General features: G+C 48.3%; 1 protein-coding gene across 8 annotated transcripts in view; it reads right to left on the minus strand.

Annotated features, from left to right (window-relative positions):
• atp2b2 (ATPase plasma membrane Ca2+ transporting 2) overlaps window positions 1-15,000 on the minus strand; it is a 193,599-nt gene that overhangs the window by 92,026 nt on the left and 86,573 nt on the right. For 6 of the 8 annotated variants that reach the window (XM_082967729.1, XM_045705369.2, XM_045705375.2 and 3 more), the window contains exons 6-8: window positions 13,067-13,195; window positions 10,347-10,439; window positions 2,032-2,073 (exon numbers count right to left, since the gene is read on the minus strand). In XM_082967729.1, coding sequence (XP_082823855.1) covers window positions 2,032-2,073; window positions 10,347-10,439; window positions 13,067-13,195 — 264 coding nt within the window. The remainder of the gene's footprint in view (window positions 1-2,031; window positions 2,074-10,346; window positions 10,440-13,066; window positions 13,196-15,000) is intronic. The other 2 variants (XM_045705371.2, XM_082967728.1) reach the window with 1 other exon arrangement.

Consider the following 15,000-nt stretch of genomic DNA (forward strand, 5'->3'; position numbering starts at 1 on the left):
AGAAAAAAAAAAACATGTGTAGGTCAACATTTTAAAGTTTCACATTTCAAATAACATCAAAACAGCAATAGAGTTTTTGAAAGAGAATCGTTGTTTTAAAAGGTTCAGGGAATGTCATCCTTTTTGAATCCGGTGTAAGACAAGAACAAAATGCTGTTCTCAGCAGGTTAAGAAACATTGTTGTCCAAGATTAAAAAAGATACCACTCACAACAGTCAATCAATATCCTTCCCTAAAGTCATTTAATGTATGTGTTCTTTGTTTTTAACTAATCATTTGAATCTTCACATTTGTATCTGCGTGTAGAAAACATTCAGTATAATAAGTGAAGAACGATTTGCCCTTGGTTACATCATCACGGTACAATGTAAAGCACCTTGAGCCCTGGACAGAGAGAGCCCTGGACAGAGAGAGCCCTGGACAGAGAGAGCCCTGGACAGAGAGAGCCCTGGACAGAGAGAGCCCTGGACAGAGAGAGCCCTGTACAGAGAGAGCCCTGGACAGAGAGAGCCCTGTACAGAGAGAGCCCTGGACAGAGAGAGCCCTGGACAGAGAGAGCCCTGGACAGAGAGAGCCCTGGACAGAGAGAGCCCTGGACAGAGAGAGCCCTGGACAGAGAGAGCCCTGTACAGAGAGAGCCCTGGACAGAGAGAGCCCTGTACAGAGAGAGCCCTGTACAGAGAGAGCCCTGGACAGAGAGAGCCCTGGACAGAGAGAGCCCTGGACAGAGAGAGCCCTGGACAGAGAGAGCCCTGTACAGAGAGAGCCCTGTACAGAGAGAGCCCTGGACAGAGAGAGCCCTGGACAGAGAGAGCCCTGTACAGAGAGAGCCCTGGACAGAGAGAGCCCTGTACAGAGAGAGCCCTGTACAGAGAGAGCCCTGTACAGAGAGAGCCCTGGACAGAGAGAGCCCTGTACAGAGAGAGCCCTGTACAGAGAGAGCCCTGTACAGAGAGAGCCCTGGACAGAGAGAGCCCTGTAAAGAGAGAGCCCTGGACAGAGAGAGCCCTGTACAGAGAGAGCCCTGTACAGAGAGAGCCCTGTACAGAGAAAGCCCTGTACAGAGAGAGCCCTGTACAGAGAGAGCTGTGTACAGAGAAAGCCCTGTACAGAGAGAGCCCTGTACAGAGAGAGCCCTGTAAAGAGAAAGCCCTGTACAGAGAGAGCCCTGTACAGAGAGAGCTGTGTAAAGAGAAAGCCCTGGACAGAGAGAGCCCTGGACAGAGAGAGCCCTGGACAGAGAAAGCCCTGTAGGAATGCAAACTATTCTAAACCTAACTTCTAAGTACATTCATTTTCTGCTAGCCAGCAGAAAAACCGTCAAGATGAACACTATTTTTGCAAAGAATAGTGTGAGTGGAACAACCTCCGGGCAGACTGACCTCTAAAAGAGAGAGAGAGAGACAGAGAGAGAGACAGAGAGAGAGAGAGAGAGAGAGAAAGACAGAGCAAGAGAGAGAGAGAGACAGAGAGAGAGACAGAGAGAGAGAGAGAGAGAGAGAGAAAGACAGAGAGAGAGAGAGAGAGAGAGAAAGACAGAGCAAGAGAGAGAGACAGAGAGAGAAAGGGAGAGACAGAGCAAGAGAGAGAGAGAGAGAGAGAGAGAGAGAGAGAGAGAGAGAGAGAGAGAGAGAGACCTTGAGACATGCTCATATAGAGCTGAGACATCCACAACACTGCAGCCCATGACAACAACACTGCGGACACAAGACGTACATCAGGCTGAATGGATGTTTACTCAACATCAGAAGTATGTTAGAGACTTAACGTTAAGGGAATGTTAGAGGATCGTTAGAGCTGGGGTTGCAAAATGATGATAACTTTCCCCAAATTCCTAGGTTTTCCAGGAAATGAATATTCCTGGAATCAGAAATCCGGAAATTTCCAACCAGGATTTCTGGAAAAGCTGGGATTTTTTTGAGGGGGGGGGGGAAATTCATGAAAATTTGCATCCCTAGTTAGAGCACAAACCAAACTAGGGGGGGGGGGGGGGGGGGGGGGGGAGGGGATGGAAAGTTGAAAATAGGTTACCTTTAGTCTGGTTGTTTTCCATATTTCCATCCTGTATTTTACCTACGATGGAGACATACAAGACATAGAACAATAAGAACCGACGATAAAACAAACACACAATCATCGCCAGGACATTACAGTCAAATTAAAAAATTAAAAAAGGAAGACAGAAAAAAAAAAAAAAAATGAATATTTATTTAAACATTGTCACGACCAGTAAACATACATAACAGCAAAGCTGCTTCTTAATGAGGTGAAGCTCTAGTGCAGTGGGATGCTAATTTAGATGTCAGCTCATTTCTAATTTGTGGGTACAGGCTAACGAAATGTTGTGTTTTCGCCTGGGCTTGCTAGTGACTATTAGAAATAATGTCAATCAAAATAGATAATTGATAATAAAACTAGATTTGCAAATAATGTGACTATGCCAGTTAAATATTGAAATGTCATCTTTTGAAAGGTTTCCTAGCGCTGGTGTTGAGCGATTAACTGACATTTCAGTTTTTTTTTTTTGGGGGGGGGGGGTTATTAAACAACTAATTGAGCGACGTAGGTTCAATTACTTGAATTCCATTTATTTATTTATTTATTGTTGTTTAATAAATCAAGTCAACAACTATGTGGGATGCTGGTCTGTCGTTTTCATTAAGCAAATATTCAACCTGGTTAAGCGAGGAAACGTAGTAATTAACTACACTGATAATAATCCACTGTACCATAGTTTTCCCTCAGCTCAGACGGATCAGAGAGGAAGAGGCGAAGCGAAAGGTTTCATTCTCGCCCCAAAAAAATCTATCCAAAAACAACCCCAATGCGTTTCCATGGGCTTATTTTGGACCTAAACTTGTCGCCTGCATCTCGTCATTATTTACAGATCTATGGACTGATAGACTTTTACACCTTCTACGTTAGGTTACATACACACACAGACCAGATAGACCGCATGACAGAGCTACCTAGAGCACTAGAAAATTAAATAATAAACAGAATTGAAAACATTTTTCCTAAAAAGAAATCCTATAATTGCAGTTTAAAAATTTTTTTTTAACTGTGTAAAACTCAGTAAAACTTTATGTTTTCTGTTTTTTTGTCTGTAGCTATGTATTGGACAGAAAACAGTCCAGATATCCATTTTCTGGTTAATTCTACGAGTTTCTACAATGATTTGGTTATGATGAAACTATTGTTATTTGGTAAGATGCATTGCTTGACGCGATCACTACAAGACCTACGCTATCTCTGCTTTCCCCTCGCTATCCGATCGGTTGTGGGGTTGTGTTTTGAAGAGTGACACACACACACTACAGGGAATTCCACACGTCAACAGTACAAGAAAAGCCATTCAGATATTTCATGAGGTATCAAGATACAGAGAATCACAGCGTTAACACACAACATGAGGTAATAGAGCAACACACACACACACACACACACACACACACACACGACCAACACAGAGCATGCAGTGTAACAGTGATATCAGAATGATCATGCAAGGTCAGACTGAGGAAGGAAAAGAATTCAAGTGAAGGAATTGAACGCTGGAGAGAAAAATACTACAGGACTACCTGCCACCCAGGGGTCTGATAGACTACAGGACTACCTGCCACCCAGGGGTCTGATAGACTACAGGACTACCTGCCACCCAGGGGTCTCAGACTACAGGACTACATGCCACCCAGGGGTCTGATAGATTACAGGACTACCTGCCACCCAGGGGTCTGATAGACTACAGTACTACCTGCCACCCAGGGCCCTGATAGACTACAGGACTACCTGCCACCCAGGGGTCTGATAGACTACAGGACTACCTGCCACCCAGGGGCCTGAAAGACTACAGGACTACCTGCCACCCAGGGGTCTGAAAGACTACAGGACTACCTGCCACCCAGGGGTCTGAAAGACTACAGGACTACCTGCCACCCAGGGGTCTGATAGACTACAGGACTACCTGCCACCCAGGGGTCTGATAGACTACAGGACTACCTGCCACCCAGGGGTCTCAGACTACAGGACTACCTGCCACCCAGGGGCCTGATAGACTACAGGACTACCTGCCACCCAGGGGTCTGATAGACTACAGGACTACCTGCCACCCAGGGGTCTGATAGACTACAGGACTACCTGCCACCCAGGGGTCTGATAGACTACAGGACTACCTGCCACCCAGGGGTCTGATAGACTACAGGACTACCTGCCACCCAGGGGTCTCAGACTACAGGACTACCTGCCACCCAGGGGCCTGATAGACTACAGGACTACCTGCCACCCAGGGGTCTCAGACTACAGGACTACCTGCCACCCAGGGGCCTGATAGACTACAGGACTACCTGCCACCCAGGGGCCTGATAGACTACAGGACTACCTGCCAACCAGGGGTCTCAGACTACAGGACTACCTGCCACCCAGGGGTCTGATAGACTACAGGACTACCTGCCACCCAGGGGTCTGATAGACTACAGGACTACCTGCCACCCAGGGGTCTGATAGACTACAGGACTACCTGCCACCCAGGGGTCTGATAGACTACAGGACTACCTGCCACCCAGGGGCCTGATAGACTACAGGACTACCTGCCACCCAGGGGTCTGATAGACTACAGGACTACCTGCCACCCAGGGGTCTGATAGACTACAGGACTACCTGCCACCCAGGGGCCTGATAGACTACAGGACTACCTGCCACCCAGGGGTCTGATAGACTACAGGACTACCTGCCACCCAGGGGTCTGATAGACTACAGGACTACCTGCCACCCAGGGGCCTGATAGACTACAGGACTACCTGCCACCCAGGGGTCTGATAGACTACAGGACTACCTGCCACCCAGGGGTCTGACAGACTACAGGACTACCTGCCACCCAGGGGTCTGATAGACTACAGGACTACCTGCCACCCAGGGGTCTCAGACTACAGGACTACCTGCCACCCAGGGGTCTGATAGACTACAGGACTACCTGCCACCCAGGGGTCTGATAGACTACAGGACTACCTGCCACCCAGGGGTCTCAGACTACAGGACTACCTGCCACCCAGGGGCCTGATAGACTACAGGACTACCTGCCACCCAGGGGTCTGATAGACTACAGGACTACCTGCCACCCAGGGGTCTGATAGACTACAGGACTACCTGCCACCCAGGGGCCTGATAGACTACAGGACTACCTGCCACCCAGGGGTCTGATAGACTACAGGACTACCTGCCACCCAGGGGTCTGATAGACTACAGGACTACCTGCCACCCAGGGGTCTGATAGACTACAGGACTACCTGCCACCCAGGGGTCTCAGACTACAGGACTACCTGCCACCCAGGGGTCTGATAGGCTACAGGACTACCTGCCACCCAGGGGCCTGATAGACTACAGGACTACCTGCCACCCAGGGGTCTGATAGACTACAGGACTACCTGCCACCCAGGGGTCTGATAGACTACAGGACTACCTGCCACCCAGGGGTCTCAGACTACAGGACTACCTGCCACCCAGGGGTCTGATAGACTACAGGACTACCTGCCACCCAGGGGCCTGATAGACTACAGGACTACCTGCCACCCAGGGGTCTCAGACTACAGGACTACCTGCCACCCAGGGGCCTGATAGACTACAGGACTACCTGCCACCCAGGGGTCTGATAGACTACAGGACTACCTGCCACCCAGGGGTCTGATAGACTACAGGACTACCTGCCACCCAGGGGTCTGATAGACTACAGGACTACCTGCCACCCAGGGGCCTGATAGGCTACAGGACTACCTGCCACCCAGGGGCCTGATAGGCTACAGGACTACCTGCCACCCAGGGGTCTGATAGACTACAGGACTACCTGCCACCCAGGGGCCTGAAAGACTACAGGACTACCTGCCACCCAGGGGTCTGATAGACTACAGGACTACCTGCCACCCAGGGGTCTGAAAGACTACAGGACTACCTGCCACCCAGGGGTCTGATAGACTACAGGACTACCTGCCACCCAGGGGTCTGATACACTACAGGACTACCTGCCACCCAGGGGTCTGATAGACTACAGGACTACCTGCCACCCAGGGGCCTGATAGGCTACAGGACTACCTGCCACCCAGGGGTCTGATAGACTACAGGACTACCTGCCACCCAGGGGTCTGATAGACTACAGGACTACCTGCCACCCAGGGGCCTGATAGGCTACAGGACTACCTGTCACCCAGGGGCCTGAAAGACTACAGGACTACCTGCCACCCAGGGGTCTGATAGACTACAGGACTACCTGCCACCCAGGGGTCTGAAAGACTACAGGACTACCTGCCACCCAGGGGTCTGATAGACTACAGGACTACCTGCCACCCAGGGGTCTCAGACTACAGGACTACCTGCCACCCAGGGGTCTGATAGACTACAGGACTACCTGCCACCCAGGGGTCTGATAGACTACAGGACTACCTGCCACCCAGGGGTCTCAGACTACAGGACTACCTGCCACCCAGGGGTCTGATAGACTACAGGACTACCTGCCACCCAGGGGTCTCAGACTACAGGACTACCTGCCACCCAGGGGTCTGATAGACTACAGGACTACCTGCCACCCAGGGGCCTGATAGACTACAGGACTACCTGCCACCCAGGGGCCTGATAGGCTACAGGACTACCTGCCACCCAGGGGTCTGATAGACTACAGGACTACCTGCCACCCAGGGGTCTGATAGACTACAGGACTACCTGCCACCCAGGGGCCTGATAGACTACAGGACTACCTGCCACCCAGGGGTCTCAGACTACAGGACTACCTGCCACCCAGGGGTCTGATAGACTACAGGACTACCTGCCACCCAGGGGTCTCAGACTACAGGACTACCTGCCACCCAGGGGTCTGATAGACTACAGGACTACCTGCCACCCAGGGGTCTGATAGACTACAGGACTACCTGCCACCCAGGGGTCTGATAGACTACAGGACTACCTGCCACCCAGGGGTCTCAGACTACAGGACTACCTGCCACCCAGGGGTCTGATAGACTACAGGACTACCTGCCACCCAGGGGCCTGATAGGCTACAGGACTACCTGCCACCCAGGGGTCTGATAGACTACAGGACTACCTGCCACCCAGGGGTCTGATAGACTACAGGACTACCTGCCACCCAGGGGCCTGATAGACTACAGGACTACCTGCCACCCAGGGGTCTCAGACTACAGGACTACCTGCCACCCAGGGGTCTGATAGACTACAGGACTACCTGCCACCCAGGGGTCTCAGACTACAGGACTACCTGCCACCCAGGGGCCTGATAGACTACAGGACTACCTGCCACCCAGGGGTCTGATAGACTACAGGACTACCTGCCACCCAGGGGTCTCAGACTACAGGAGTACCTGCCACCCAGGGGTCTGATAGACTACAGGACTACCTGCCACCCAGGGGTCTGATAGACTACAGGACTACCTGCCACCCAGGGGTCTCAGACTACAGGACTACCTGCCACCCAGGGGCCTGATAGACTACAGGACTACCTGCCACCCAGGGGCCTGATAGACTACAGGACTACCTGCCACCCAGGGGTCTCAGACTACAGGACTACCTGCCACCCAGGGGTCTGATAGACTACAGGACTACCTGCCACCCAGGGGTCTGATAGACTACAGGACTACCTGCCACCCAGGGGCCTGATAGACTACAGGACTACCTGCCACCCAGGGGTCTGATAGACTACAGGACTACCTGCCACCCAGGGGTCTGATAGACTACAGGACTACCTGCCACCCAGGGGTCTGATAGACTACAGGACTACCTGCCACCCAGGGGTCTGATAGACTACAGGACTACCTGCCACCCAGGGGTCTGATAGACTACAGGACTACCTGCCACCCAGGGGTCTGATAGACTACAGGACTACCTGCCACCCAGGGGCCTGATAGACTACAGGACTACCTGCCACCCAGGGGTCTGATAGACTACAGGACTACCTGCCACCCAGGGGCCTGATAGACTACAGGACTACCTGCCACCCAGGGGTCTGATAGACTACAGGACTACCTGCCACCCAGGGGTCTGAAAGACTACAGGACTACCTGCCACCCAGGGGCCTGATAGACTACAGGACTACCTGCCACCCAGGGGTCTGATAGACTACAGGACTACCTGCCACCCAGGGGTCTGATAGACTACAGGACTACCTGCCACCCAGGGGTCTGATAGACTACAGGACTACCTGCCACCCAGGGGTCTGATAGACTACAGGACTACCTGCCACCCAGGGGTCTCAGACTACAGGACTACCATTCAAATCACTGGATCTTATACACATACACATGTCGTTTTTATATCTCATGTGAATTAATTTATTACATGTCTTTCTTTTTTTCTTACCTTTTACTTTACAAGGTACACCCTACCAACAAGTTATTTTACCAAAACAATATCTGTCCAAACGTAAACATTGAACACCTTGGTGCATATTACTAGAGGGAAAACAAAGTGAAACTCTTATCAAGTGAGCATCGTTCCTGCATATCTATAAAACATCTGCATCATATTCAGACTGTTTATTTCTGAGTCAGTGTAATGGACATGTCTATTCAGTTCATTTCAACCACAATATCAGATTCCCCCCCGCAGAGGACACAACGAGGCAGCTGAAAAGCACAACTACCCCCATTCCCCTGCCACTGCAGTGCAGAGAGACAGGTCAGGACCATAGTGTGAGAGATAGACAGTCCAAGGGGTGATGAGCAACAACAGACAGTACACAACGGATGCATCCCAAATGGCACACCCTATTCCCTATATAGTGCACTACTAGGTTTCCCTATGGGTCCTGTTCAAAAGTAGTGCACTATATAGAGAATAGGGTGGCATTTAGGATGTAGATACAGGGGGGAGGGTAGATTAATCTACTTCAGATATCAGTCACAGGAAACTAGTGATCGACTATGTGACCTGAGATCAACCAGTCATCATTTCTGATGAACATTCAGACCTTCCATGATGATAATGACATGCTAGTCATGACTAGCAACCAGCTAAAAAAAAAAGAAACCTTCTTCAACACATATATCACCGAGAAACACTTACAGAATGTCAATTTATTAAACCCATGTCGCACATCCTCTCTAACCTCCAAACGCTACCGGATCATCCCTCACTACCTACCTACTAAAATCATTTAGATTTTCTATTCAACTTTTTAATATTGAATGTACTGTGGTATTACTACTCAAGTCATTCAACCCAAACAAACAGAAAGCAAGAAAAGGAGGAAGACAGAAGGAAATGAAGACTGTTCACAACCTCAGGAAAAGAAGAAACATGCATTTAAAGGAGAGAAGGTGAAGGGTACAGGAACAAGAGAGTGGGAATGTAGGGAGGAGGAGGAGGAGGTGGAGGAGGTGGAGGGGGAGGTGGAGGAGGGGGAGGATGAGGTGGAGGAAGATGAGGTGGAGGTGGAGGTGGAGGAGGAGGTGGAGGTGGAGGTGGAGGTGGAGGAAGATGAGGAGGAGGAGGTGGAGGAAGATGAGGTGGAGGAGGAGGTGGAGGAGGAGGAGGTGGAGGAGGAGGAGGAGGAAGATGAGGTGGAGGAGGAGGAGGTGGAGGAGGAGGTGGAGGAGGAGCAGGAGAAAGATGAGGTGGAGGAGGAGGTGGAGGTGGAGGAGGAGGAAGATGAGGTGGAGGTGGAGGTGGAGGAGGAGGAGGAGGAGGAGGAGGTGGAGGTGGAGGAAGATGAGGAGGAGGAGGTGGAGGTGGAGGAGGAGGAAGATGAGGTGGAGGAGGAGGTGGAGGAGGAGGAGGTGGAGGAGGAGGAGGAGGAAGATGAGGTGGAGGAGGAGGAGGTGGAGGTGGAGGTGGAGGAGGAGCAGGAGGAAGATGAGGTGGAGGAGGAGGTGGAGGTGGAGGAGGAGGAAGATGAGGTGGAGGAGGAGGTGGAGGAGGAGGTGGAGGAGGAGGAGGAGGGAAGATGAGGTGGAGGAGCAGGAGGAAGATGAGGAGAAGGAGGTGGAGGAGGAGGAGGAAGATGAGGTGGAGGAGGAGGTGGAGGAGGAGGTGGAGGAGGAGGAAGATGAGGTGGAGGAGGGAGGAGGAGGAGGAGGTGGAGGAGGAGCAGGAGGAAGATGAGGTGGAGGAGGAGGTGGAGGAGGAGGAGGAAGATGAGGAGGTGGAGGAGGAGGTGGAGGAAGATGAGGAGGAGGAGGAGGTGAATGAGGAGGGGATGGAGGAGGAGGACGAGGAGGGAGGGAGGAGGAGGAGGAGTAAGAGAAGGTGGAGGTGGGAGGAGAGTGGGCATATAAGGAGGAGGTAGAAGAGGGAGGAGGCAGTTGTACCCAGCGGGAGGTAGCAGGACAGGAACGAGGTTCTGGTCAACCTACCATTGACTAGGCTGGCATTGCCAGGTGCAATACCGCCTGCAGCACCATCGGTGGCTATAGTTGCGATGGGATGGGCAGAGGGATGGGGGCAGTCTAGCAAGTAAATCATGGGTAAAAAAAGACGGGCAACAGTGAACCAAAAGAACATGGTTAAGAGCTTGAATAACAGGACGATCAGTTGGTGTTGCTGCAGTTACTATCAGGGTTGGGGTCAATCCCATTTCAATTCCGGTCAATTCAGGAAGTACACTGACATTTCAATAAGAATTTGGTTTACTTTCTGAATTGACTGGAATTGAAATGGAATTGAGCCCGACACTCTCTGCTGTTTAAAACAGACGGCTGGAGGAATGGTACACTTCAGGCACAGTATTACAATTATAACGCAATATACTGTAAAACAGGATCTAACAACACAATGATAATGGAGAAACCAAATTAAAGGAACATGGAGGACAAAGCAATGATAATGGAGAAACCAAATTAAAGGAACATGGAGGACAAAGCAATAATAATGGAGAAACCAAATTAAAGGAACATGGAGGACAAAGCAATGATAATGGAGAAACCAAATGAAAGAAACATGGAGGACAATGCAATGATAATGGAGAAACCAAATGAAAGGAACATGGAGGACAAAGCAATGATAATGGAGAAACCAAATGAAAGAAACATGGAGGACAATGCAATGATAATGGAGAAACCAAATGAAAGAAACATGGAGGACAATGCAATGATAATGGAGAAACCAAATGAAAGAAACATGGAGGACAATGCAATGATAATGGAGAAACCAAATGAAAGAAACATGGAGGACAATGCAATGATAATGGAGAAACCAAATGAAAGAAACATGGAGGACAATGCAATGATAATGGAGCAACCAAATGAAAGAAACATGGAGGACAATGCAATGATAATGGAGAAGTAAGAGGTTTGACCAATTTCCTCAACGAAAACCTGAAAAGGCTTAAGTGTTTTTTTTTTGTTTTTTTTTTACCAATAAGGTACGAGGGGTTTGTGGTATTAGGCCAATATACTACGGCTAAAGGCTGTTCTTATGAACGACGCATTCGCAAAGTACAGCCTGAATAACACAGCCCTTAGCCGTGGTATATTGGCCCCATACCACAAACATCCCCAGGTGCCTTATTGCAATTATAAACTGATTACTAACATAATTAGAACAGTAAACAAGTCATTTTGTGTCATACCCGTGGTATACGGTCTGTTATACCACGGCTTTCAGCCAATCAGCATTGAGGGCTCGAACGAACCCGGTTTATAAGGGACTATACACCTTCGTAATATAGAGTCAGATTTCGGGGCTAATCAATCAATACAATGAATCAATCTCAACCATGTTATTCATGTCATGTTATTGAGCAGAAAATAAATAATCAAATAACAAGTGTTAGAGCAGAAGAGCATTGTGGTTAAACTAATTGAATCAGGGTTAGGCTCAATCCCATCTCAATCCCATCTCAATTCAGAATGTAAACCAAATTCCCAATTCTACATTTTCCCCAATTGAAAAGCATTGAAGAGAATTGGAATTTCAATGAAATTCTATCCTGAATTGACAGAAATGTAAATTGAATTGACCCCAAACCCCGATGACAGTTGAGCATTGTGGTTAAACTACTTGAATGTCAAATTCCGCCATCGTAAAACAATGGTCAACATTCATCCAGACAGACATCTGTTGAAAGGAGAGGGGGGTAAAAAAAAGCACAACTTAACGACTTCATCAATAACTTTCTCAGCGGTGGAATTGGGAGAAGAGCTGAAGGAAAAATTTCAAAAGGCTCAATAATTATTTACATGTAAAACATATATATATATATATATTTTATGATAATATTGAATTCCTAGAATTAAGAGTGATTTTTTTTCTCCCTTCAATTCCACTCCTGTGCATACCGCATACTGGATACTACATATTGCATACTGAATACCACATACTTCACAGTCCACATGGCCGTACAGGGTCCACATGGCCCCGTTACCAGTAGTTAATACCTCTATACAGGGTCCACATGGCCCCGTTACCAGTAGTTAATACCTCTATACAGGGTCCACATGGCCCCGTTACCAGTAGTTAATACCTCTATACAGGGTCCACATGGCCCCGTTACCAGTAGTTAATACCTCTATACAGGGTCCACATGGCCCCGTACCAGTAGTTAATACCTCTATACAGGGTCCACATGGCCCCGTTACCAGTAGTTAATACCTCTATACAGGGTCCACATGGCCCCGTACCAGTAGTTAATACCTCTATACAGGGTCCACATGGCCCCGTTACCAGTAGTTAATACCTCTATACAGGGTCCACCATGGCCCCGTTACCAGTAGTTAATACCTCTATACAGGGTCCACATGGCCCCGGTACCAGTAGTTAATACCTCTATACAGTACCACTACAGTACGGTTCAGGGTTCTGTAGAATATAGCCGAGCCACTACAGTACTATTCTATTATTATATATTATATTATATTATATATTATTATATTATACATTATATTACACAGCATTCAGATAACAGAGCACACATTTACTACTAAATAAGTAGTGTGTGGATTGTCCTTTGGATTGGACATTACAGTAGAAAAGGGTACAGTAATTTACTCCAGAACCCGTTTGATTGGACACTACAGTAGGATAACAATAAATGGCACCAGAGAGAGAAGGAAGTGAAAAGGAGGGAGAGACATACCTTTCTTCTCCTTCTTCTCCTCTTCCCCTGGTTCTCCGGACCCCAGCAGTGTAAAGATGATGCCAGTCTGAGAGTTGACCCCCACAGCTGTTACCAGCATCCTGCCTGAACCCTCCATCACATGGGTACCTACACATACACACACACACACACACACACACACACACACACACACACACACACACACACACACACACACACTCACACACACAGACAGACAGACAGACAGGGGGATTATGAAACAGAATTATGGATCCTATTCATCAATATCTGATTGGCTGTCAGAGAAAATAAATGGAATGCATTGATCTGTAGATATATATACAGTGATTTGCGGAAGTATTCACCCCTCTTGGCATTTTTCCTATTTTGTTGCCTTACAACTTGGAATTAAAATCTTTTTTTTGGGGGGGGGTCATTTGATTTACACAACATGCCTACCTACCACTTTGAAGGTGCAAAATATTTTTATTGTGAAACAAGAAATAAGACAAAAAAAAAAGAAAACCTGAGCGTGCATAACTATTCACCCCCCAAAGTCAATACTTTGTAGAGCCTCCTTTTGCAGCAATTACAGCTGCAAGTCTCTTGGGGTATGTCTTTATAAGCTTGGCACATTTAGCCACTGGGATTTCTGCCCATTTCTTCAAGGCAAAACTGCTCCAGCTCCTTCAAGTTGGATGGGTTCCACTGGTGTACAGCAATCTTTAAGTCATACCACAGATTCTCAATTGGATTGAGGTCTGGGCTTTTACTAGGCCATTCCAAGATATTTCAATATTTCCCCTTAAACCACTCGAGTGTTGCTTTAGCAGTACGCTTAGGGTCATTGTCCTGCTGGAAGGTGAACCTCCGTCCCAGTCTCAAATCTCTGGAAGGTTTCAGGTTTCCCTCAAGAACTTCCCTGTATTTAGCGCCTTCCATCATTCCTTCAATTCTGACCAGTTTCCCAGTCCCTGACGATGAAAAACATCCCCGCAGCATGATGCTGCCACCACCATGCTTCACTGTGGGGATGGTAATCTCGGGGTGATGAGAGGTGTTGGGTTTGCGCCAGACATAGCATTTTCCTTGATGGCCAAATAGCTCAGTTTTAGTCTCATCTGACCAGAGTACCTTCTTCCATATGTTTGGGGAGTCTCCCACATGCCTTTTGGTGAACACCAAACATGTTTGCTTATTTTTTCTTTAAGTAATGTCTTTTTTTCTGGCCACTCTTCCGTAAAGCCCAGTTCTGTGGAGTGTACGGCTTAAAGTGGTCCTATGGACAGATACTCCAATCTCCGCTGTGGAGCTTAGCAGCTCCTTCAGGGTTATCTTTGGTCTCTTTGTTGCCTCTCTGATTAATGCCCTCCTTGCCTGGTCCGTGAGTTAGGGTGGGCAGCCCTCTCTTGGCAGGTTTGTTGTGGTGCCATATTCTTTCCATTTTTAATAATGGATTTAATGGTGCTCTGTGGGATGTTCTAAGTTTCGGATATTTTTTTATAACCCAACCCTGATCTGTACTTCTCCACAACTTTGTCCCTGACCTGTTTGGAGAGCTCTTTGGTCTTCATGGTGCCCCTTGCTTAGTGGTGTTTCAGACTCTGGGGCCTTTCAGAACAGGTGTGTATATATACTGAGATCATGTGATACTTAGATTGCACACAGGTGGACTTTATTTAACTAATTATGTGACTTCTGAAGGTAATTGGTTGCACCAGATCTTATTTAGGGGCTTCATAGCAAAGTAAATATGTACACACTACTTTTCTGTATTTTGTTTATTTTTTATTTGTTTCATTTCACTTCACCAATTTGGACTATTTTGTACATGTCCATTACATCACTGAAGCTGGAAACACATATCTCCCTCACTAGCTTTAAGCACCAGCTGTCAGAGCAGCTCACAGATCACTGCACCTGTACATAGCCCATCTGTAAACAGCCCATCC

Source organism: Salmo salar, chromosome 22 (genome assembly GCF_965601325.2).
Source record: "Salmo salar chromosome 22, fSalSal1, whole genome shotgun sequence".
Classification (NCBI taxonomy): Eukaryota; Metazoa; Chordata; class Actinopteri; order Salmoniformes; family Salmonidae; genus Salmo; species Salmo salar.